Raw genomic sequence first — 25,271 nt, forward strand, 5'->3', positions numbered from 1 at the left:
TGTCTCCCTTTTCATTTATGATTTTGTTAATTTGGATGTTCTCTCTTTGCCTTTTGGTTAGTTTGGATAAGGGCTTATCTATCTTGTTGATTTTCTCAAAGAACCAACTCTTTGTTTCATTGATTCTTTATATTGTTCTTTTTGTTTCTATTTTATTGATTTCAGCTCCCCATTTGATTATTTCCTGGCATCTATTCCTCCTGGGTGAGTTTGCTTCTTTTTGTTCTAGAGCTTTAAGCTACCCTGGTGATGAGATTGGTGAATGCCCTAACTGTCATCATAGAGTCTTCATCCAGTAACTGATGGAAGAAGATGTAGAGAGCCACGGCCAAGCACAAGGCCGAGCTCCAGAATTCCAGTCAAAGAGAGGGAAGAGGTATTCTGTGAGCAAGGAGCATCAAGACCATGATGGGGAAATTTACAGATAAAACTGAACCAAGCCAGTGGGAACTCAGGAACTTTGGACCGACAGCTGTGGAGCCTGCATGGGACTGGACTGGGCCCTTTGCATGGGCAAGATAGTTGTGTAGCTTGGTCTGTTTAAGGGGACCCTGACAGTGGGAATAGGATCTATCCCTGGTGCATGAATTGACTTTTTGGAGCCCATTACCTATGGTGGGACACTTGCATAGCCTTGATGCAGGGGGAGGGGCTTGGGCTTGCCTCAGCTGAATGTGCCAGACTTTACTGACTCCCTATGGGAGGCCTTACCTTTTCAGAGGAGGGGATGGGGGTAGGCTGGGGAAGAAGGCTGGTGGGGAGCGGGAGGAGGGATGAGGGGGAATCTGTGGTTGGTATGTAGAATAAATAAAACATTTCTTAATAAAATTTAAAAAAAAGAAAATTGAAATAAGTGGCCAGCAATGTATTAATGAAATTTAAAATAAAACAAGGAAAAGATTAATATGAAGCACATGTAACCACATTTATTTCCAAGAATATGACTGAGATGATTTGTGGTAGAGGTTCTGCCCTGTCCACCAATATGTCTCTGAATGACCTCCTTACCCAGAGCATCTATCAGCTACTCTAATTATTATTATATTATCTATTATCATCAACTAATCTAAATAATACCCAATCATTTGCACAGTTTATTGGACCCGAATGGACAGCCCAGCATGCCTGGGGTAGAAACAGTGAATGTTTCTAGGGTAAAGAGTGAGCTAGCTGCCCTGTGGGAACATTCTGGCCTAGTGTATTCTCTCCCCTTGTATAAGGTACCTGGATTCTTATAGTAAGTAAACTCTCTGCTGAGGCTGTCATGAACTACAGCCAAACAAAGCTGCTGGCATATAAATTGTGTTATGTTTTCTGGAAAATGTTTGGCCACATACACTGGGAAAAATATGAAAAATATTTACAACTGATTCTTGGTTCTACTACTTCTTGGAGTGTGAGGGGTTCATCAGATTCAAGTACCTGAATAACCAGTGCAATGTAATTTTTGATACCAATAATTTTTTCTTTTAGAAAAATGGTAAATGTTCCAATTTGGTAACGCCCTGATTATATGAAGTGTGCTTGCATCTTGTAACAGTATTAAAATGTTTGAGGAAATATAGTTAATGGGATACTAATTACTACGCAATAACACTGAGGGACAAACCTGTATGCAGAATTGCATATACATTATGACTCCAATGCCATAATTTACATATGTATGTATATATGATGAGTAAAACCATAGATGTATGAGGCATAAAATAATGAAATGAACTTTTTTGTATTGAAGAACTAAATATGACTATTATTTTGTGCTTTCTAGAGCTTCTAAATTTCCTGCAATGACCATGCAGATAACTAGAGGCATCCGATTATTCAAAAACTTATGAGTAAAACAATGTATTAATTTAATGTTATAAGCAATAAAAATTTTTTGTTGTTGTATGAAAAACTTCAAAAAATTTAAAATGGTGTACCTGTCCCACACTGCTCAGCAGAACAAACTGTTCCTTCTTGATCTTTTTAATAGTGGGATATAAAACCTATATTTACCATATTAAACCATCAATCAGATCAAACAAAATAAAAAATACATTTGTACTTACATCCATGTCATTGTAAAAATAGATGAGTTTCTATTTTAAATAATGAAGATCAGATACATTACAATAAAATTACTTTATTTTGAGGTAAACAACATCGCCAGATTTTCATCAAATGACAGTTTAGAGATATAGGTGTACATATATGTAGAGAATATATACTTTTTTAGAGAGCAAAGCAGATTTTATGATATATAGTCTATTCACCACCAACTGTATACAATTTTTAAATGTGAAATAAAGCTGATGTACCTAGGAAGTCACGGTTACTACAAGCAGTTTGACTTTGATGTGTGACTTTGGTAACATTGCTACATAAATACACCACTAGCTGGCATTGTTTGGAGGCAGTGGACATTTATAAGACACTAGCTGAATTTTACAAAGGGGTCCTGAAACTTGATGACTACAGCTTAGCAAATCTTTGCACAATATGTGTAGTAACAGGGACAAGTGGATTGCCATTACTAATAACCAAAGAGACAAAAAAAGGTTCTTTGCCTTTTGGAAATTGAGCAGAACAAATAGTCTTGACCTCTTGCCTCTTGTTACTTGTCTAAATATTTAACATGTTCTACATACCTTCATGTGGAAATCAAAAGGAACATAGCAAGAGGGGATGGAGGAGACTGCATTTCTGCCAGCAAATGTTTTCCAGACCCACAAATCTATCCAGTTCCTGACTCTTCCTTTGGACAGCCATCATCTATTAATGCAAGACGTGGCAAGGAGTGGTTCTGCTTGGGTGCTTGTCAATTCTTTTTTTCACAGTTCTAGAACACATCTGCAGTCCACTCAATGCATCTTCTGCTTAGATCCTGAGGCAGGGGTGAATGTTCCTTTGGTGGTGTGCTGTCTTGTTGGATGCTGCCCTGGCTTCTGTCAGGACACTAATTCACCAGCAGACTCTGGACCTGTCACTCCACCTCGAAACAGGACGCAGGCTTTTTGGCCGATGAGCTCATGTTATCCGAAGGGCGGTAGGAAAGAGTGCTCATTTTCGTAGACAGGCTTGAGTGGGACTTGGCCTTCGGGGGAATGTATTTCAGGAGCTGGAGAAAATATTTCTTAAATTTTTTCCCCAGAAAGCCATAAAACAGAGGGTTCAGGCAGTTGTTAAAATAAGCTATGCAGATAGTGATGGGCATGGCAGTGTCCACGATGTCAGAGATTTTACAGTCGCGGATGACCCCCAGCTGAATCAGGACATCCAGAAAAGTGAATATTTGGTGAGGAACCCAGGAAAAGAAAAAGAAAAGCACAATCGCCATAATTATCCTAAAGATGTCGTCATTTCTTGGCTTGTTCTTCTGGATTTCATAAGCCTTCTTCAGGGCTTTCCAAATGAGAGTATAGCTGGTGAGAATGATCAGAAAGGGGAACAGGAAGCCCAGAATGTTCTTGGTCAAGCCCAGCCCGATGGGGAGGGTTGAGTTCTGAGATTCATAATGAAAAGCACAAACTGTGATATTGGTGTTCTCGATGAAATACACATTTCGGTGGATAACAGCCGGCAAACTGGCCAAGCCAGCCAAAAGCCAGATGATGATGCAGGTGACTTTGGCCACCAGCATTGTGCGGCGGAGGCGAGACTTCATTGGGTGGACAATGGCCAGGTAGCGATCGATGCTGAGACAGGTGAGCAGGAACACGCTGGCATAGAGGTTGAAGCTGACACTGGCTGATGCGATCTTACAAAGGTGATTGCCAAAGGGCCAGCGGTATTCCATAGCGGTATAGACAGCCCACAGTGGCAAAGTCAGCAAAAAGCATAAGTCAGCCAGGGCAAGATTCAGAAGGAAAACACTGGCCACCGTCTTCAGCTTCATGTAAAAGTAAATGACAATCACCACCAAGCTGTTTCCAAATATTCCCACCACAAAGATGATGCTGTAGAGAGTAGGAATCATGACAAATATGTAATTGTGCCTGCCAGCCTTGGGGCAGTCATCTTGGATTCTTTTAATACCATCTTCAGTAGAAGAGTTGAGGATCATTTTGCTTTTCTGAGTTGCTTTCTCAGACACTATTCAAAATGCTCCTGGAGAAAACAAAAATCCAAAGAACATAAAAAGTTAAGTTTAAGTTCCAGTTGTAAATAAGCAATTTTCATTCTCAACCACAAATCTAGTTGTAAAACTTAACTCTTTGGAAAAGATATTAGATCATATTTTCTGAAGAAACGTCATGAGTTGATAAAGTCTATGATAGTCCACTTAATTTCTAGAGTGTATGCTTAGGTAGTGTTAAGTGGCTAATTAGACAGAAAGCTTGAAGGTCATAGAACGACGAACCTCTTCTTCATAACCATAACCATAATTAACCCTTTGATTCTTAATACAAATTGTTAACTTGATAGGATGTACACTAACCAAAATGGATATTTTTACCACACAGAGTGAAAAATTAAAGACCTATATAGAAAAGTTTCTGAATGGATTATGAAAGGAAAATTGAGACTTCAACAATTAACAGGATTAGACCCAGCAGAAATTGTGGTATCCTTTACTAATGCTGAATTTGCCTAATTATGGGCAGAAAATTAACATTGGCAAAGAGCTTGCAGTAATTTCTTGGGAGAGATTAGCAACAAATAACCCCAAAGCAAGAGACTTCAGTTTATAAAAAGAACTAATTGGATACTTCTTCACATTGTAAAAAAACACGAGTTTCTAGAGCCTCTACATTCTATACTGATGTAAATAAATCAGGAAAGGCAGGTTTTAAGTCAGGAAAAACGAGTCAAGTGCCTTAAACCCCTTATGATTCCCTCAAAAGTCAGAATTATATGCTATTCTCATGGTATTATTAGATTTTTCAGAATCTCTTAATATAGTTACTGACTCTCAATATACAGAAAGAATTGTTTTACATATTGAAACTACTAAACTTATTCCATATGATTCTGAATTAACTTTGTTGCTTACTCAATTACAATAAATAATCAGAAATATATGTATCTCTCATATACAACACATATCAGATTCTATACAGGTCTACCAGGCCCTCTAGTACAACGTAATGATGAAATTGATCATTTATTGGTAGTAAATGTGCTAAAAGCCTCAGAATTTCATAAGAAACACCATGTTAATAGCAAAGGTTTGAAGAAAGATTTTTCTGTCACTTGGCAACAAGCCAAGGAAATTATAATGAAATGTCCTACTTGTTCTTTGTATAAACACACTCCACTACCTGCAGGAAGTAACCCTAAGGGTACTTAAAGAAATGAAATTTGGAAAATGGATGTGTTTGATTTTGTTGAGTTTGAAAATTGAAGTATGTGCACCATACCATAGATACATATTCAGAATTTCAATGGGCAACTTCCTTAAGTTCTGACAAGGCTGCTTCTGTAATTATGCATTTATTAGAAGTTATGGCCATTATGGGAATAGTTGTACAAATTAAGACTGACAATGCTCCAGCATATGTCTCTAGTAAAATGAGACAGGTTTTTTTTGTATATTACAACAAAAAGCATATTATAGGTATACCACACAAACTTATAGGACAAATAATTATAGAAAGATCTATTCTCACTTTAAAATATATGCTTAATAAACAGATATGGATAATAAAAAACCCCATAGACAGATTACACAATGTTTTATTAACTTTAAATTTTTTAAATACTAATGAGATAGAAACAATAGCTGTGGAGAGAGACTGGATAGTAAAAAAACAAAACTGCTGAATTAAATCAACTAATATATTTTAAAGATGTGTTGACCTCAGAATAGGAAGCAGAATATGTGTAATACTAGGGAAGAGGTTTTGATTTTGTTTCCACAGAAGAAGAAAAGCTATTGATGTGATCAATATTGATAAAGATTAGATTCAAATAGGACAGACCTCTTGATTAGGAGAGGAGATTAGTTCATCAAAAAAGCATGGCCATTCATTCTAAACCAACTTATAAGACTAAGAAATGACTTTCATTTGATCAGATATAACCTGCCAAAAAAATGGAGGGGGGAATTCCCCAAAGTTAGGGTTTGGGCAAAGTTTTGTTTTTGTCTTTCCAGAAGAATAAAAGCATCCAATTAAGGAATCTGAAGACCACTGGACAAGTGAGACATCTGAGGAATAAGGGAGAATTATCTAGAGAAAATGTCCAAAGAAAAAGAGTAAATTAGATTAATGGTAAAGCACACTTTAAACAGGATAAAATTTAAACCTTCCCAAATGTTTGTTTCTGATGTTCTTTACAGACATATAAGGCAAATGGTCTCTTTCTAGTTTAAATTCAATTAAAAATTAAAGCATGCTTTGGAGCTGGAGTGTGGCTCTTTCCTTCTATAAACCCAAGCATTCTTGTTAAAGAAAATCTAAAATCTGTTTCATGTCAGAAGAGTGACCTGGTATGAGACAGAAGTAAAACCCAAATTAAGGGACTATTCTATTGCTACTAATCTCATAATCCTCTGGTTTTATTTTGATGCTTTAAACTTTTCTTAAGGTATAAATATTATCTCAAAATATTGAAGATTATAATATATATTTAAATTTTTTGATGTGGTATTAATGATCATATAGATTACTAACTTATTCTAGAAATAACCTTCATTTAGCTTCCTGTATGTGATTTTGGGCTTGTGTCTGAAGCAGGTACTAGGAACTAAGTTTGTGTCACTAGATGTACTTAACAAATTATAGTCCTTTAACATCTCAGAGATCTGCTGCATATGATATTTAAAATATTTAAGCTTTCTGCAGTGAACCATGACCATTCCTAGCAGTGACCTTTGAAGTCTCCAAAAGGATGTTGGAAGCCCACAATGATGAATCCACCTGGATTGTAGTAATACATTAACCTGACAAACACCACCCAATGATCAACTCTGGACTACAAACTTTCAGGACAACCTCAGAGTGGTTAGCTAAGATGATCCAGCCTCATAGACTACTTCAGTCAGGATTTCAGTTATGTCTTGCAGTTTCCCATCACACAGAGACTGGACAACAGATATCTCCCCCAGGACTTGACCATTATCTCAATTTTCTCAAAGTTTCCTAAGATGCCATCACCTCCAGACAACAGGAAATAACTTTAAGAACATGACACCTAGCTGGGCGTGGTGGTGCATGCCTTTAATCCCAGCACTCAGGAGGCAGAGCCAGGCAAATCTCTGTGAGTTTGAGTCCAGCCTGTTCTACAGAGTGAGATCCAGGACAGGCACCAAAACTACACAGAGAAACCTTGTCTTAAAAAACCAAAAAGAAAAGAAAAGAAATGTATGTTAGTATTTAGTCATCTAAAACAATCAAATTTATGGCCATGTTAGATAGGTTTTCAAGGTCAAATAGAGATATACATTTTAGATAGATGATCTTCAAACACTTCAGAGACCTACAGAATATGGTATTTAAGATGTTTTAATAGCATAAGGCTTTTTATGACAGTGAGACGTGTCTGCTCTTGGCAGCACCAATTTACTTCAAAAAGGGATTATGGGCATTGAAGAACGTTCATATGGAGTCTGCTTTCATTGTGGCAAAGTGAACTACTGGGCAAGAAACTGCTCTTGCCTTAACTGCTGACAGTAAGCTATCCAAATTAGACAAGCAGGACACAAAAGAAGATGACTACTGAACTTTGCTAAGACAAGGTAGGACAGTCCTCCAAAAATTTCTGCTTCACAGAAAAGTCTGTCAGATATTCTAGGCCTGTATACCAAAGATGGATTCCCCAGTGTTGCAGAGGAACCTTGGGTGACTGTCCAGGCAGCCAGATGTCTTATTGTTTCTATAGTTTTAGAAGTTGTTTGCTCTGTACTTCCTATTTACTCAGGTAATATTATATCTTTCTCAGCTCTATGAAAGAGTTGAAGGCTAGTTAGCTATAGTTACAGTTTTCCTAGTTACCAAATTCAGAAAAGAAACTCACAAAAGAGGTGTAAAATGTATAAGGTGGAGGGACATAAAAACTTAAGTTGTTTGTCTACAAAGATATTTTAAGGTCTTAAAATATATTTCTAGGTTGGTAATACAAGTTATGATACAAAGTGAATTAGGTACAAGACTTTGCACTCACCAAGATAGGATAGATAATAGAGTATTTTCTCCAAAGTTGCCAAATATAAATGGGCTTCATATTGTGAATGTAATTCTTTCTTGATAATTGTTCTTATTGCATATAGTTTTACTTTGTTAAAGTTAAAACCTTTCCTTCTTATTTAGAATATACCTGATAACTGTTCTTAGTGTGTATCATTTTACTATGTTACAGTTAAAACCTTTCCTTTTTATCTAGACAAAAAGGGGGAAATGTTTTTGGATATTTGTTTGCTTTAAGTTGACCTTGAATCAGAGGGCAGAGTCAGTGATTAGCTGACCAGAATTTGCCATAGGGGCTTTGAAGGACCCAGATATGGGGGCGCAGGAAGATATGGGGAGGGGCTTAGAGAGATTCAGTGTTTTTTATCTGAAAAGCATGGAGAGGCAGGATCAGTTGATCGTTCCTCCACCACTTTTTGGATCAATCAGGTTTTTACCTCAATATCTGACTTCCCAGTTTTTAATTAATAATAGAACACTATAAATAAATGCTTCATCTATGAAACTAAGAACCTAAAAAAAAGACCATGTATGTGTTCCCCAGTTACAGTGCGAAGAAGTAGGGGTCTGTGTGAGTATGTCTGCAGGTAAAGAAACTCAATTTCAGAAAATATTGCTACTAAGTTAAAAAATGACATTAATTACTCAGAGTAGCTTGAAAGTTGTTTCCAATGTAACCCAATTAATTAATCTTTAACCTCACAGGAATGTCACATCTGGATCTTATTCATTAAACAATTTATTTAATTTCACAATCTTGGGGATAAAATTATTAGTATCCTCCCTTAGTAATAGTCAAAATAGCTGCCTTTTGCTTATTGTATCAGTAGACTTAAGATGGGGTGGGAAGGAATGTTCAATATGACCATCAGGTAAGGTAAGAGCAGGGCAGAGAATAAGATCTTGAAGGCTTTGCACAAAAGCTCCAAAATTAGCATTCAAGAATAATCTCTTAGAAAAGAGGAAGAGTGAACATGTTCATCCCTTCAGCTACTAGATCTAGCTGGAGCTGCTGGAGCAGGCAGAAGCTCTCCAGAGACACACTAGAGAATGGGTTCTCAACCTTTTTAATGCTGAGATCCTTTAATACAGTTCTTCATGTAGTGGTGATTCAAAACCATAAAATTATTTTCATTGCTAATTCATAATTGTAATTTTGCTACTGTTATGGATATTTGTATTCATACTGTAATGTAAATATCTGTGTTTTCCAATGGTCTTAGACAACCCCTGTGAAAGGGTCATTTGATCTTCCAAAGGGGATGCAACCCATAGGTTGAGAACTATTGCACTAGAATGTCTGAAGGTGATCTATGACTCATTACAATAGTAAAATGCATACCCCTGATGGAGAAGAGCAAAGGAGACTGTTTGGAAGTTGTGCATAGAGCTACATGTTACAGAGAACATGGGAGAGGAAACCCAAGCTCTGTCCATGAACCAAAATGCCCATGAAATTTGACAAAATAAAATTTCCTATCTTCTATACAGTGTGACCACTGAGCTTCTAAACTCTTTCTCTGACCCTGCTCACTTGTTCCTTTGAAATTACAACTTCCAATAGTGTCTCTCACTTAGTTTATTACTATTCATGTGACTCTGTCTAATCACTTGTTCAGGGACACACAAACTTGAATCCATGCACAAGTGGCACCCACATCCCATTAATCTCTGAGGTCATGGGGGACAGTGTTCTTTCTATGGCTCTTCACAATATATAGGGTAAAACTGTTTATTATTTAACTTTCAGCTGTCTGGATGTTGATTTCCACTAGATCATTCAAGGTTTACCTATGAGGTAACTGCTGGGTATGTCTTTCTGTATGTTGTGAATGTGTAGCTCTGATTGATTGATAAATAAAATGCTGATTGGCCAGTATCCAGGCAGGAAGTATAGGTGGGATAAGCAAAGAGGAGGATTCTAGGGAGTGGAAGGCTGAGTCAAGAGATGCGGCCAGCCGCCACCAGGAGAAACAAGATATAAGATATTGGTAAGCCATGAGCCATGTGGCAAGGTATAGATTTATAGAAATAGGTTACTTTAAGATATAAGAACTAGATAGCAAAAAGCTTGCCACAGCTATACACTTTATAAGTAACATAAGTCTCCATGTGTTTACTTGGGTCCAAGCGGCCAGCCACAGGGCCGCAGGAGCTGAACAGAACCAGAAAAACTTTAGCTACAAATGGCGCCCAATGGCTCAAGTTTCCACCTGAAACCTGAGAATATTTAATAAGCAATTCTAAATGGAGCCAAAAACAGCTTCCTAGTTGTGTCTCATGCCGGCAATGAGACACCACAACATGTGGGCTTGAACTACTCTGAAGCGGGTTCAGAGAGTGCAGGCTTGACCTACACCACATTACATAGAGGTATCTCCAAGCTGTGCACTATGCTGTGTGGTGAATTTACCCTTTGCTAGTTAAAAAAAAAAAAAAAAAAAAAAAAAAAAGAGGTTTCTGGGCTACATGCTGTTTTGATAGAAGCATAGATCCACTGCTTCTGAGAGTTAATGGTATACATGGCTCTCAGAACCAGAGCTGGTGGTAAACATACCACCTCCATGTTGGGAAGCTGAGGTGGGTGGAGCCAGCAGCCACAGCTGCCATTTTAGTCTTTTTAATGCTGCAGTATAAAGCAATAGATTCACAATAAGACAGATTCAGATGAAATAAACCTCTAAACAGTTTACAGTATGTGTAAAAATGTACATAGGCTTAGAAGAGAGAGAAAAAAGTAATATATACAGTTATATAAAGAAATAGTTTTTTAAAAATAAAATCTTTAAAGAGAAAGTAAAAGTAATATAAAAAATAAGCCATGTAAAGATGGATATCACACAGAGAATCTGGATTTTGTTGTGTTTTGGATTTTTTTTTTAAAGATTTATTTATTTATTATTATGTATACATTGTTCTGTTTGTATATATGCCTGCACGCCAGAAGAGGGCACCAGATCTCATTACAGATGGTTGTGAGCCACCATGTGGTTGCTGGGAATTGAACTCAAGACCTCTGGAAGATCAGTCAATGCTCTTAACCTCTGAGCCATCTCTCCAGCCCCATGTTTGGGATTTTTAACTGCAAAAAAAAATTGATTGTAAATGCAGCTAAATTAAGCCAATATATATATTTTAAAGGTATCTTGGCTTCAAATTTTGGACCTAAGGATATGTTGCTTTGGAAAAGAGGCTCTGCTTTTGTTTCCACAGAAAGCAACAGGCTATGGATTTGTTCTAGATTAAGATACATCAGGTTTGACCAGCCAAGACCCCCTGAAAGGTCCTCAATGACACCATGGCCCAAATGATCCAACATCTAGAACAGTTTCAAGGCAACTGGCTCAGAGAGTACAGCCTCATGGACTACTCTATAATCCTAAAATTTTCTTTATGTCCCCACAAGAATACAGTGCCTTCATCCAGCAGGAAGTAGTATGAGAAGCTACACCCAAATTCCCAAATATACCAAGCTGGCTTTGAAGATGGAATTGGCTTACTCCTTCTCTAAACCCAAGCATATTGCTAAAATAAAAGGTTGAAAGATTCTTCTGTCCCATATCAAAAGAGCCCTCTGGTGTGGGACAGAGAAAAACCAGTAATTTTATTTAAAGCAGGTTGATTTAAATACAATCTCTTTCTAAAAGAGGGGGATCGTATAGATATATAGGATGAAAGGGTAGATTAATGAGCCTACTTTTAAAGAGCAACAACTTGTTTAGAAATGTTTTACATTGCTATGGATTTTAGTTTATTGATACAAGTTTAAACTTAATTTTGTTGTACTGTATATATATTTCTACTCTCGGTTGAGGTATTATGTTTATGTAACTGATTTAGATTGTAATGGATAATTAAAGAATACAGTTTAATAATTAGTCTTCTATGATAGTCAAACTTATAGTCATGTTATGTTTTCTAGGTATGCATAGATACAATTCAATTAGGTAGATAATCTTCAAACACTTCAAAGACCTACAGAATATGGCATTTAAAATGTTTTAAAAATTTAGACTTTCTGGACAGTAAGACATGTCTGATGGGCATTGAAGACACTCTATATGGAGTTTATCTTCTTCTTGGCAAAAATAGCCATTTGGGCAAGAAACTGTTCTTGCCTGGACTGTTTGATTGACTGGACATGCAGGACCCATAGGAAGGTGACCACTGAACTTTGCTTGGCAAAATGGTCCTTCAAGTTCCTGCTTCACAGAGGAAACTGCCAGACATTCTACAGGACACAGAGAGAAGTGGCTGAGAGACTCTAGGCCTGTGGGCTGAAGACAGATGCCCCAACTTTACAGAGGAACTTCGGATGACTGTCCAAGCTGCCAGCCATCTCTGTCTACTCTAGCAAGATTCCCAAAAGTTGTTGCATCCGTCTCCTGTTTCTCGGGTAATATTATATCCTTCTGAGGTCTTTGATGTAGTTGAAGACTAGATAGTTATAATTTCCTTAGTTATAATAAAAGATAAGTTAGATATGAAACCTTAGACTCACAAATATAGGATAGATAGGATATCTTCTTTAATTTTGCCAAATACAAATAGACTAGATATTATAACTGTAATTCTTGCTTGATAATTGTTTTGTTATATGTAATTTTACTATGCAAAGTTAAAATCTTCCTTTTTGAAAAAAAGAAAAAGGGAAGTGCTGGGGATGTCTTTCTGTATGTTGTGAATGTGTTGCTCTGATTGATTGATAAATAAAATGCTGATTGGCCAGTAGCCAGGCAGAAAGTACAGCATAGGCAGGATAAGCAGAGAGGAGGATTCTAGGGAGTAGAAGGGTGAGTCAGGAGACACTGGCAGCCATTGCCAGAAAAAATAAGATGTAAGATATTGTACTGGACTAGGCCCTCTGAATAAGTGAGACAGTTGTTTAGCTTGAACTGTTTGGGGGTCCCCCAGGCAGTGGGACTGGGACCTGTCCCTAGTGCATGAGGTGGCTTTTTGGAACCTAGTTCCTATGGTGAGACACTTTGTGCAGCCTTGGCACAGGGAGGAGAGGCTTAGACCTGCCTCAACTGAATGTGCCAGGCTCTGTTGACTCCCCATGGGAGACCTTGCCTTGGAGGAAGTGGGAATGAAGGGGGGGGGGAAATGGGGGGGAGGGAGGACAGGGGAATCTGTGACTGATATGTAGGATGAATGGAAAATTTCTTCATTTAAAAAAAAAAAGGAAAATGTGGCTATAAAGTGAACTGGGATACCTTTACATGCAATTTCTTTCCTTTTTCTGCTTGAATCTATTTTCCTTATCATTATGCTTTGACATAACTGTGAGAAGATAATTGTATCTTCTTTCAGACTTCATTGGTTCTAGATGCTGGCCTTTAAGCTTTTCCTAGACTGTGGAGATTTTCTGTTATTATTTCCTTTACTGAGGCTCCCCCAACCCCTTTGCACTCAAACGTCCCTCCTCATCTCAGGTAATTTGCAAATTGTACATTTAATGGTGTCCCAATGTTTCCTAAAGCTTTCTTCATTCCAGTGCATTCATTTGGCTTGTCTGACTGTATTTTCGATAGACCACAATTGAGCTTAGTGATGCTGTCCGAATTTTTATCTCTTGTGTTTGTAAAGCCTTGTGTTGCATTTAAAATTTTTTTGTATCCCTTTCATCTCAAGGATTTTATTATTTTTTTCATGACCTCCATTTCTCTGTTCATTTTATTGGAAGTATTGGATTGTGCTATTGTGTGTCTTGAAGCTTCTTGACATTCCTGATGACAGTCGTTTTACAACTTCACAGATACCAATTGCTCTATGGTCAGTTTATGCTGCATGAATTGTTACCTTAGGTTAGGTACTAGCTAGTTTTCATGGCAGCGTGACCCAAGCTGGATGGGTTCATTTCGGAAGAGGGAACCTCAATTGAAAAAATGTGCTGGCCATATTGGCCCATGAGTAAGCCTGTGCTGCATTTTCTTGATTGATAATTGATGTGGGCACCAGTTCAATGTGGGAGGTGTTACACCTGAGCTAGTGGTCATCTGTACTATAAAATGGTAGAGTGAACAAGCCATGAGGAGCAAGCCATCTAGCAAACAGCATTCTACCATGGCTCTGTATCAGCTCCTACCTCCATATTTCTGCCCTATTTTAGCTCCTGCCCTCACTTTCCTCATTGGACTATGACCTGAGAGTTTTAAGATGAAATAAACCCTTTCCTCCTCCTAAAAAAAAAAACAAAAAAAACAAAAAAAAAAAAGATAGCGGTAAGCCACAAGTCACGTGGCAAGGTATAGATTTATAGAAATGGGTAAATTTGAAATATAAGAACTAGATAGCAAGAAGCCTGCCACGGCCATACACTTTATAAGTAATATAAGTCTCTGTGTGATTACTTGGGTCCAAGTGGCTGGCCTTGGGGCCGCAGGAGCTGAACAGAACCAGAAAAACTTTAACTACAGGCAACCATTTATAGAGTAAAGATGCCAAATGCAGGAAGTAGGCATGGTTTACCAACAAGACACAAATAACTTTACAGAGTGCTGGAGCTAAAAATGATTCTTTGGGATTTCAGGAATGACTAGGTGCTTGGGAAGGAATTCTGTAGAGATTCCTGAAAATATTCCCTCCTAGGTTTTACATAATCACTCAACTGTTCACTTACATGATTCTGAAAATGTATACTTTTTTCCTATCAGCCCATCAGAAAACTTAGAGAGAGAAAGAGAATGAATATGAGACAGGAAAGATTCCTATTGCATTGTGGCTTTTTCCCTGATGCATGAAACAGACATCTCAAAACCGTCTTGGCACAGAGAGACCCTCTGCTCCGGTAGTCATGGCAATGGACCAAGCAGAACAATACAGTGACACAGTGATGGCTGAGACTACAGCACAGCAATGGTGTTAGGACTCCATGACAGGAAAAGAAAAGGATACCAGGACCCTCATCTGGTACTCCGCCACTGCGATCTCCCGCCTGTCCCAGTGTGGAAGGTCCCTGAGTAGTGGCAGTTAATGACAACGGGGCTTCATGGTGCCACTTTCATGACCTCATCACTCACACAGCAATGGCACAGCTGTTTGGGGGTCACCGTGCTCCTGTCAGCAACCCACGACCCATGCTCCTGTACTAAGCCCAATAAGATCATTGGTCCACCATGACGAACTCGATCTGTTATTGATGTCCAAGTAGTGTAGATGTAACCAATCGTCTTATTAAAATAAGAAACACAGAGCCAATGTAAAAGAGAAAGCCGAGAGGTCAGAGGTCAGAGATAAAATCTTACCTCCTGCAGTGCTCCTAACTTCCCCGCGAGAGAGCTACTTCCTGTTTGTCTGTGTTTAAATAGTCTTTCTGTTCTGCCTTCTCATTGGTTCTAAACCCAACCACATGACTGCCTCATCACTGCCTGTAAGTACCGCCCTCCAGGTCTTAAAGGCATATGTCTCCAATACTGGCTGTATCCCTGAACACACAGAAATCTACCTAGCTCTTCTAACCACCACGCTCTTGCTATGGCTCTAATAGCTCTGACCCCATGGCAACTTTATTTATTAACATAAAATTAAAATCACATTTCAGTACAAATAAAATATCACCATAAAGTAGCATAGGTATCTGTTCACATTTCTCCAGGACAAATCACAGGCAGGTTTATAAGCGGGCTTTTTGCCTTCCTCCGCAGGTAAAGTCCCTATCTGAAGGTTGAGTTCCCACCCTCATTATTGTTAACAGTAGCCTTGATTAGGGCCCTGTGGAGGCCAATTAGGGATAGTGGTTTCCCTGGCCTGGTAGAGGCCTAGCATTCCAAGCTGTATCAAAACAAAAGAGCAGGCAGGCCAGTCATCTCTTAAATCCAGAAAGCAGGACCACCCCTAGGAATGCAGATCCACTGGAAACCATAAAACACAGGAGGAACTCTTATCCCTTAATGAGAGAATGTAAGTTTTCTTCCCAGGGTGCCCCCCCCACCCCGGAGCAGCCCAGGAGAGTCCTGGGGTTCTGTTAGATCTGCCTATCTTTCTGGGCCCTGACTCAGAGGCAGAATTTTGCTTTCTCTGCTCTTCTTTCTTTTGGGTGCTAGCCAGAACTCAAGTAAACTTTACCCAGTGCTCAGGACTTCCTTGGCCTTTCTCTGAAGGCCCCTCTTTCCACTTTCAACACAGAGCGATTTGTCTGTCACGTGGCTGACCTCCACGCTCATTCAAACAGCCATGCCCTCTCCTCCTGCCTCAGCTCCTGGAACTGGCCTACCTGGCAGTATGCTTCCCTCTTTGGCTCTCAGACTATTGCAAAAATGGAGTTGAAGAAATGACAATTTCTCTCAGGAATCTCCTACTGTGAGAGGAAATAGCTGAAGGCCTGCAAGGAGCTCTTGTCCTGGAGAGAAATTTATAACTGGTCAGAGACTTCAGGGAGAGACCTGGAGCTAAGACAGTGGTGGGCATGGGACCATACCTTGACATAAAAATATCCCTTTTTTTCTATTAACTTCTTCCTTCCAGTCAGGACCCTGAAGAAGGACTCTAGAAGGGCCATTGGATCTCTTTGTCTCTGTGGCCACATTAAATGAATATCTTTTGCTGCTTTACTTATAAATTGGTTCCTTAAATGGACTCATTGAGGATAAATGGCTGAACTTGGTTCGTTGGGGCACAGACTGTGACCCCTAAGTCCAGTAACAATTTGTGAGAAATGTGGGTGTTTTGTTTTGTTTTTCCTATTAAAGATGGCTAGCCCACCAAGGGCTCCTATTCTCTGTCCATCTCTCCCATCTTGAGAGACTCTTGTGTATTTGTCTGTTTGCCCAAGCCCTGGATACCAGGCATTCCTGAGACTTGACTCTATCCCACCCTTCCCCTTTGCTCCAGTTCTGAGTTATCCAATTGTGTCAGTTTATTAGGTCAAGCTCCCACCAAGGGGGTGACACAGAGTCACCACCCTGTGATGGGATAAACACCAAGTGAACCACTCCATTCCCACCCCTGCTCCCGCCCCGTGTGCTCCATCACTTGCTTTGGGTTGTTAAGAACGTTTTCAAAAGTAAAGTGCCTTGCCTAGTTACTTCCACCTTGTGCCTGTGTCTCTTTGCCCGACACTAGGAATATAGGAATATTCCAACACACCCCCATCTGGGGATCTGTAATAAACTCTCTAAAACTCATCCTGTGTCGTCTGGGAGTTTCTTTCTTCCAATTCACAGAACAAGAACCCCACTGGCTCAGGGCAGCATTTGGTGGCCATCAGATTTCCAGGACACTGGCTTCCAAGAAAGACTCCTTTGTCTTAAAAGACGGCCCAGCATTCCCCTTTTATTTCCTTGTCCCTTTCACTGAGCTTAGGCACCCTAAACCCTTTCCCTTCACTTGTGGAGTCCACGCACAAACATGGTCTGCTCTGCTTGTCACATTCTCTGTGACGCCTTCCCAACTGCTCTAGTAGCTTTGGAACTTTGGATATAGATCTTGACGCTTTAATCATCTTGACATATTTGCTTTCCTCACGGGTCTGCCAGCTGCTTGAGGAGAGGCCTGTTCTGAATCATCTTGTTTACTACTGTAAGCCCTGCAATATTCCAGGGGGCAGATGATAAACGACTCCTGAATGAGAGAGTGTGTTATCAGGGAACACAGCGTCCCCTCCGCAGGTCCTTACTCTCAAATTTAAAAACAGACTCAGAAGGAACCTAGACGGCAATTGTATTAGGATGAGAGAGAAAAACTACTGCGCAGACAAGCTAGGGACCTTGGAAGCTTCTGGAAGAGGGAACCTAGAGAGACAAGGATGGAACACTGTTTGTTGAGATGGAGTCAAAAGAGGCAGGAAGGACCAGCAAGGCAATCTGGGAGAGCTTCCTGGGGTGAAGGGCATTAGAGAAAGAATACACAGAACATCGTAGTAGGACTGTGATTAGTGTCTAAAACGTAGCCAGAAAGAGGAAAATGGGAACACTATGAGTTCAAGTTAAACCTCGGTGGGTGGGTTTAGTGGGGAGAGTCTGTCCTCCCAGAGGGGGGTCTTCTGAGCTGCACACCTCATTCAGGGGTAATTTTTCCACTCATCTTAGCATGTCTTCGGGTGTATTGTGTCTCTTTGGGATTCTGAAACCCACAGACTCTTCTTTTCTGGTAGAGTCTATTGGGTATTCTGCTTGCTTCTTGTACCTTGATAGGCAGCTCCTTTGGGTTAGGGAAAGTTTCTTCTATGATTTTGTTGAAAATATTTTCTGTGTCTTTGACCCTGGTCTCTTCTTCTTCCTCTATTCCTGGTATTCTTAGATTTGGTCTATTCATAGTGTCCCAGATTTCCTGGATGTTTCTTTGGCCAAGGCATCCATTTCTTCTACCTTGTCTTCAATGCCTGAGATCCTGTCTTCTGTGTCTTGCACTCTGTTGGAGGCTTACCTATGAGGTTTATGTTTGACTTCCTAAATTTTTCATTTCCAGTTTTACCTCAGTTTGGGTTTTCTTTAGTGAGTCTATTTCTACTTTCAAGTCTTGAACTGTGTTTTTTTGTTTGTCTGTTTTTGTTTTTCATTTCGTTCAACTATGTTCTCATAGATTTCATTAAGGTATTTATTAATGTCCTTTTTAAGATCATTGTACATTTTTATAGTTGCTATTTTGAAGTCCTTGTGCCTCAGCTGTATCACATTTCTCTGGACCTACTGCAATAGGGTTACTGGGTACCGGTGGAGACAGTCTTGGGTTAATGATTCTGGTTTGGAGGTTGATGTTTAGGCATATAGGGTTAGGATGATTGAGGTGATTTGGGGTGTTGCTATCTGGTCTTGTCTTTATTGGGTGAGGTTTGGTTCCATGGTTTCTGTTGCACTCTCTGGATCTTAGGAAAGTGTTGTGACTATGGGTTGCCTGGTAGAGAGTGCTTCTGACTCCCTGCCAGGTATGGCCACTGGGAGTCCCATGTAGATTATGTTTCTAGGTATCCTTGGATGACACAAAGGAATGGGAATGGGCTACAAGGGGGAATGGGAGAGCCCACAGGAGGAGGAAAGCTGGGTCCACTGCAAGGTTTGGCAGACTCCCCAGGAACACTGGTGGAGAGGGAAGACAGGTCTCTGCAAGTGGCCTCCTACAGGGCTCTGGATGGGACTGGGGAATCTGCAGTGGAGGCTCGGAAGGAGAGTGAAGATCACCTAACTGGTTTCTAGACCAGTGTGGCTACTGAGTTTCCAGGGAGACAGTGTTTTTAGCTATGTGAAGCTGACACAGAGGAGCTGGAATGGGCTAGAAGGGGGTGCTAAGAGGGTCCACGGGCAGGAGAAAAGCTGAGTCTGCCTTGAGGTTTGGTGATATCCCTAGGGAATAGAGGCAGGGAGGGAGGACAGGCCCAGGAGATGGTCTGCTACAGGGCTGGGGATGAGACTGAGGAATCTGCAGTGGAGGATGGGAAGGAGAGTGTGGATCACCTACATGATTCCCAGGCTGGCATGGCCAGCTGGTTCACAGGTAAAGGATGCCACCAGGTATTGGCAACTAACGCAAGGGAATGCAAATGGGCCAGAAGGGGGTGCTGAGAGGGTCCACAGGAAGGACAAAAGCTGGGTCAGCCATTTGGGTGGGCAGAGTCCCCGGGGAGTGGAGTACTGGAACAGACAGATTTTTAAGGGATGTTTTCCTGCCCAGATAATTAGGCCCATTTTTGTTAGCTCATGGGAGGGGTGATGCTGTGTCTTTATACAGTCTTTTGGACAGCTTAGAAAGTCCTGCCTCCCCACCCAGAGCCGGAGGTCCAACCCTGATCCATTCTTGAGACCAAGCTAAACTGTGTATTACAAAGAATTTAAGAAAACTTTAAAAACTAAATCGATGGAATAGTTATGTTTACTGTGAAGAAATAGCTTTCACTTAAGAGGCTTCCACGAACCCACCACGTCCACCTTCCTCTTGTCCGTATGCTGTTTTAAATCTTCAGGACAGGCAGCTATGCTGTGCCCTTGTCATACGGCATTTCAAATTCTAAGAATCGTCAGTTGTGATACTGTCCCCATCCTTTGAATCAGTGTGTTACAAAGACATGGAAAGTACAACGCAGAGCTGGTTGCAAAGAAGATGCCATCTTCCCCCACTACTCTGAGCTTGGTAATGTCTTCCTAGCTACTGAACAAGTGGATAGTATGTGAGTGGGTGGCTGAGTCTAAGGCACACACACTGATTTCTGGCAGGCTCATGGACTCAAGTCACCCTGTTCCTCACTCACAGAAAACACCAGGGTCAAACCAAACTTTTGGGCAAGAAAACAAAGCAGGCAGAAAGCTCTAGAAATGGGCTTAGAGGACAGTCAACAGTTAAAAGAAGAATTAACATGTACAACCGAGGACTCTGCTTTGGGGGAGAGCTATTGCTTTTTTTTTTTCTCTCAGAAGGACTTCCTTATGTTTTATTGACTTTTCCACTAATCTCATTATACTTTTTGAACTTATGCCTGCGTAGCAGTATAATTTCTAGATAATTCTTTATGAAAGTTAATTACTACATAAAAATTGTTTTGGCTAGCAGTCATTCATATCTTAACAAGGATTAATCAGTTTACCTCTTTGCTCTTCTTGCACAGTGTTACAGTATAATCCTAGCACTCAGGAGGTGGAGGCAAGAAGATAAGGAGTCCACAGCCTACCTCAGCGTCACTGGAGGCCAGCCTGAGGTACATGAGAGTGTGTTTAAAAAACAAAAAAAAGACACTAAAAACCAGCAGGAAGGGATTTATTTAATGCATGCAAGTCTCTGGGGAGCCCTAGCTGCTAGGGCTAGGAGGAAATGGTCCTCTCCTCCCTCTTTGCTCTATTGACCCTACTTTGACATCACACAAATCAGTTGGTTCCATTAATCCCATGTTTAGAGTGTCTAAAATTGTACTGGCTCCCCAGAAATCATCAACAGCATTCACACTGAAATGAACTGGGAACGAGTTTGCATTCTAGCAAATCGATTTCCAAGCAGATTTTTCAAATCCAACTTCTTTGCAAGCTGAGTTCAGCCTCTCCTTTAGCTTCACCGGTCCACTCGGACTAACATTAAACATGTGAAGGATTGTTCAGAGAAGCCAAGGGAGCATCCTTGGAAACAACAGAGACTCAACACAGCCTGGACACGGCTAGTTAGAAGAGTATCTTCCATAAGCATTTGTACAATGATTTAGACCAGCCGAAGTCTGAGTGGGGGGACCCAAGCCAGTGTGTCTAGAGACAAGGGGACAAGTTGAAAAGTGAACCTCTGAATTGGGTTTAAAAACTCTACCACATTGAATGAGTGTTCTATGACCAAGCAGAAGTTCACATCCAGACATTGAAGCCTCCAAAGGATGTTCCCCTTCACAGGGCTGAACTGAAAACATTACAGAACCTAAATGAAGGCAAATTCCAAGAAAGATACAGTTTACAAATTCCAAAACAGATACAGTTTCTAGCTGAGGACCTGGAAAGCATGGCACAACTCAGTGTAGATTTTTACCAAGCATTCAATGTGCTTAAGGAAATAAGGGAAATGCAGAGTCCATCAAATAGAATATTAAGAAAGAAGTATGGGGGGATTTTTAAATAGAAACTGTAAATTTCTTAGTGCTGATTTCTATAAGCCATTGATGGCAAATACTCAGCAAGAGTTGTTCCCCAAAGCATTGCTAGGGTGGAGGGACACACAGGAAGATTATTGCTTTCCAAAGTCAGAATTATAGAATAGAGGGGGCCGGAGTGATAGCTCAGCAGTTGAGAGCTGCTGCCTGCTTTTCCAAGAACCAGGAGCTCAGATCCAAGCACCCAGGCCAGACAGCTCAAACTTCCTGCAGCTTTAACTCCAGGGGATACAGCACCCTGGCTGGCCCCCGTGGACACCTGCACATGTGTGTCATATGCTCACACAGATGTATACATAAATAAAACATAAATCTTTTAAAAAAGAGTTATAAAAATATGTAATAAAAATAGTTTATTTGAATCAGATGGTTTACTGAGTTGTCCCAAACTGTGAACTTATACTGGCCTACTCATTCGAAATATGTTGAAAATATAATGGCTTGGTCATTTCCTGTCTATTAGGATACTATGAGATCTTCTTTAGACCATGAGCTCATTTATAAAGCAGCTTGTATGGAACAATTTAATTAGATTGGTTTGGGGGTACCTAATGTTCTAGTGACATTCTGGTTGTGAGTCTAGCCTTTAATGGATGAGTAATCTCTCCAACCCAACTTAAATACTCTAGTCAGAGCAGAATGTAATCCAAAGAACTGCTTTCCGGGATACACGGTATCAGGGTTTCTAGTATCTCATCTCCCTCATCTAGCTTTTCACCAAAATAGCCTCCTTTCAGCTTCAAGGAGGCTAGATACTGACTACATTTATGACAACTTGATACAAACTACAGTCATCTAAGAGGAAGGAACCTCAATGAGAAAATGCCTCCAGACAATCAGGCTGTGGGCGGACCTGTAGAGCATTTTCTTAATTAGTGATTGATGGGGGAGGGCCTCGCCCATTGTGGGTGGTGCCACCCCTGGGCTGGTTCTGGTTCTATAAGAAAGCAGGCTGAGCAAGCCATGTGGAGCAAGTCAGTAAGCAGCACCCCTCCATGGCCTCTGCATCAGGTTACTGCCTCCTGGTTCCTGTCCTGATTGAGTTCCTGTCCAGACTTCCCTTGATGATGAACAGTGACATGGAAGGGAAGTCAAATAAAACCTTTCCTTCCCAACTTGGTTTTTGGTCATGGTGTTTCACTCTAGCAATAGAAACCCTAACTAAGACAAGGGGCAGAAAACCTATTCTTTGGTCACAAATAAGCTAAATTTTCTAGTTTCTGGCCTTAATTAACAATGAAACACAATTCCCATTGCCTTCAGTGTGTGAGTCTAGTGGCCCTGATTTCCAGACAGATAAATTCATTGGAACTTTACCTCAACCATGTATCCACTGTTAATCCTTTGTTGACCACACCTTTCCTTTACCTCTTGGACTGCGTTATGACCTAGGAGACTTCCCGTGTATGATTAGACCATTGCCTGCATCTTAACTACAAGTTACAGACATACTTAAGCATTGGGTAATAAGCATGCCCTCTGTTGAATTATCCAGGCTTCACTTCCACCCAGGTCATCTTGGCAACCATGACTACAGTAGTGTGGTAGAGCACCTGACACTGAGAAGCAAATATCTAGAGTTGACTTTAAGACAGACGCACAAGGGGTAACCATGTTCTTAGATGGCAATCCTCATGTAACTTTTTCCTTCAGGAGATAATTTTGTTTACCCTTCCATTTGCAATTCCTGGGTGACTACTTCCCTCAGTTAAAAAAATATTTTTTCTTTAAATATTGAAGCATATAAATTATTTAAGACCCAATCTCTGCTAAATAATGACTGACTATATGGTATGTCTAAGTGGTAACAACAGTTTATAACCCTTTTCCTATTAGTATCATCTACCGTAGTCTGACCTCAGGGAAATGGTCACAGGACACTCAGCATTCTCAGTCCTGCATATCAATTACAACCAACTGTGGTGAGAGCAGCTAAATGCGCTATCATCACTAATTAGCCTCCCCTTGCTTACTTAAAATAGTTTAAACCCAATGAGGATTATGAGAGGAAATTCAGATATTCCTCTCAATCTTGGATGATGACATTTAAACATCACCCTCATACCTCTATTTCTCAGAAGCTATTTAAGGTAAGAACCTACTGATGGGAGACTAAGCTACAATTAAAATTTTATCCACTCTAAGAATCCCTACTTAATAACCATGGCTTCAACAACTCAGTTGTGTGTGTATATGTGTGTGGTACATGAATGTGTGCATGTGTTCACTGGTCAGCTTGCCATGCAGATGTGGGGGGGGGGAAACTAGAGGGTGACACTGGGATGTCATTTTTTGAGACAGGGTCTCTCTGTAAACATAGTAGTCCCCATTTTAACTCAGCTGGCTGGATATCACCCCCTCCCAGTTCTGTCTGTCCCTCCCTCCAGGGTTGAAGTGTCAGGCATGTGCCCACAGCTCAGTTTTACATGGGTTCTGGGGATCCTAACTCAGGTCCTCATGCTTGGACCATCTCCCAAGCCCCATAATTCAGTTTTGAGAAATGTCCCTAAGCTCCTCCTCTTAGCCCATTATCCCAAACCCTTGACTGTTTATGTTATTGTCTCTTTATTTCAAATAGTAAAGAAAAATTGGGATGAAAGATATGTGATAAGGACTAATCAACACACTTTGAAAATCTCCCGTTGCCATGCTGGTGTTAACAGGGAAATAGTCTTATCATTTTAAGTACGAAGAGTCATTTGTGAGTTCCAGAGAGTAGGAGGAAAGGACCGGGAAGATTGGCTTGAAAGGAAGCCTGTATGTGCAAGCACCCACCTCCTCCACTCCCAGACTTCTCACTTCAGCAGCACATTTCACCAGGTCAGGGTTGCACAAGGAAATGGGAAGAGCCCATGATGAGAACCAAAACACATGGATCCAGTTTGAAGGACCTGAGCTGTGACTTAATGCTGATAATCATGGCTGACAAGCCAAGTCCAGTGAGCAGCGGCACCGTCCGCTGATGCAGTTTCATTTGGCCTTTATCAAGCGCCAAAAATGGGAGCCTAAGAAACTGCTGAAGCCAGACGAAGAATTTCTTATGAAATTCTGTGTGTCTCTCCTACATTCAGGACTGGGGTGAACCACCTAGCACAGTACTGTCTCCTAAAACAATTCTTCCATCTGCTCACAGGTATCTGACATTTATCTAAATTGTGTAGACTGGGCTGTCCTCTTCTGTGACACGATTGGAACTAGAACAGATAGTTCTACCTAAGAAGACGAGGTAGGAGAGTGCAGACTGGGTCAGGGGGTGGGAAGGATGTGGTGATGGAAACAAGAGAGATGGATACAACCAACTATAATTGACATTTTTTGAGGTTGGGGGCTCTTGTCTTGTAGCCCAGGCTACCTTCAAAGTCATGTAGCACAGACTGGCTCAGCCTTTCTTCCAGTGCTGGGCTTACAGATATGATTAGCTTCTGTAAGTTTCAGGAGTTGGAATTTTCACCTAATGGAAAATGATGACAATGCTGTCTGTGATGGATGATGCTAAAGTGGTCAACATGTCTACTCTGACTTATGATGCCACTGGCAACAGGAAGTCAGACGCTAGGCGGTCCTAGCAGGCCTGTCCGACCTGTGGCTTGTGGGCTTGTGGGCTGCATGCA

General features: G+C 40.6%; 1 protein-coding gene across 2 annotated transcripts in view; it reads right to left on the reverse strand.

Moving 5' to 3' along the window:
- Nucleotides 1–2,105: 2,105 nt before the first annotated feature.
- The window catches only part of LOC114701075 (type-1A angiotensin II receptor), a 52,207-nt gene continuing 29,041 nt past the window's right edge, over nt 2,106–25,271 (reverse strand). For both annotated transcript variants that reach the window (XM_028881019.2, XM_028881023.2), the window contains one exon: nt 2,106–4,089. In XM_028881019.2, the coding sequence (XP_028736852.1) occupies nt 2,966–4,045 (1,080 nt within the window). In that variant the 5' untranslated portion in view covers nt 4,046–4,089 and the 3' untranslated portion in view covers nt 2,106–2,965. The remainder of the gene's footprint in view (nt 4,090–25,271) is intronic.

The sequence above is a fragment of the Peromyscus leucopus genome, chromosome 5 (genome assembly GCF_004664715.2).
Source record: "Peromyscus leucopus breed LL Stock chromosome 5, UCI_PerLeu_2.1, whole genome shotgun sequence".
NCBI classification, from domain to species: Eukaryota; Metazoa; Chordata; class Mammalia; order Rodentia; family Cricetidae; genus Peromyscus; species Peromyscus leucopus.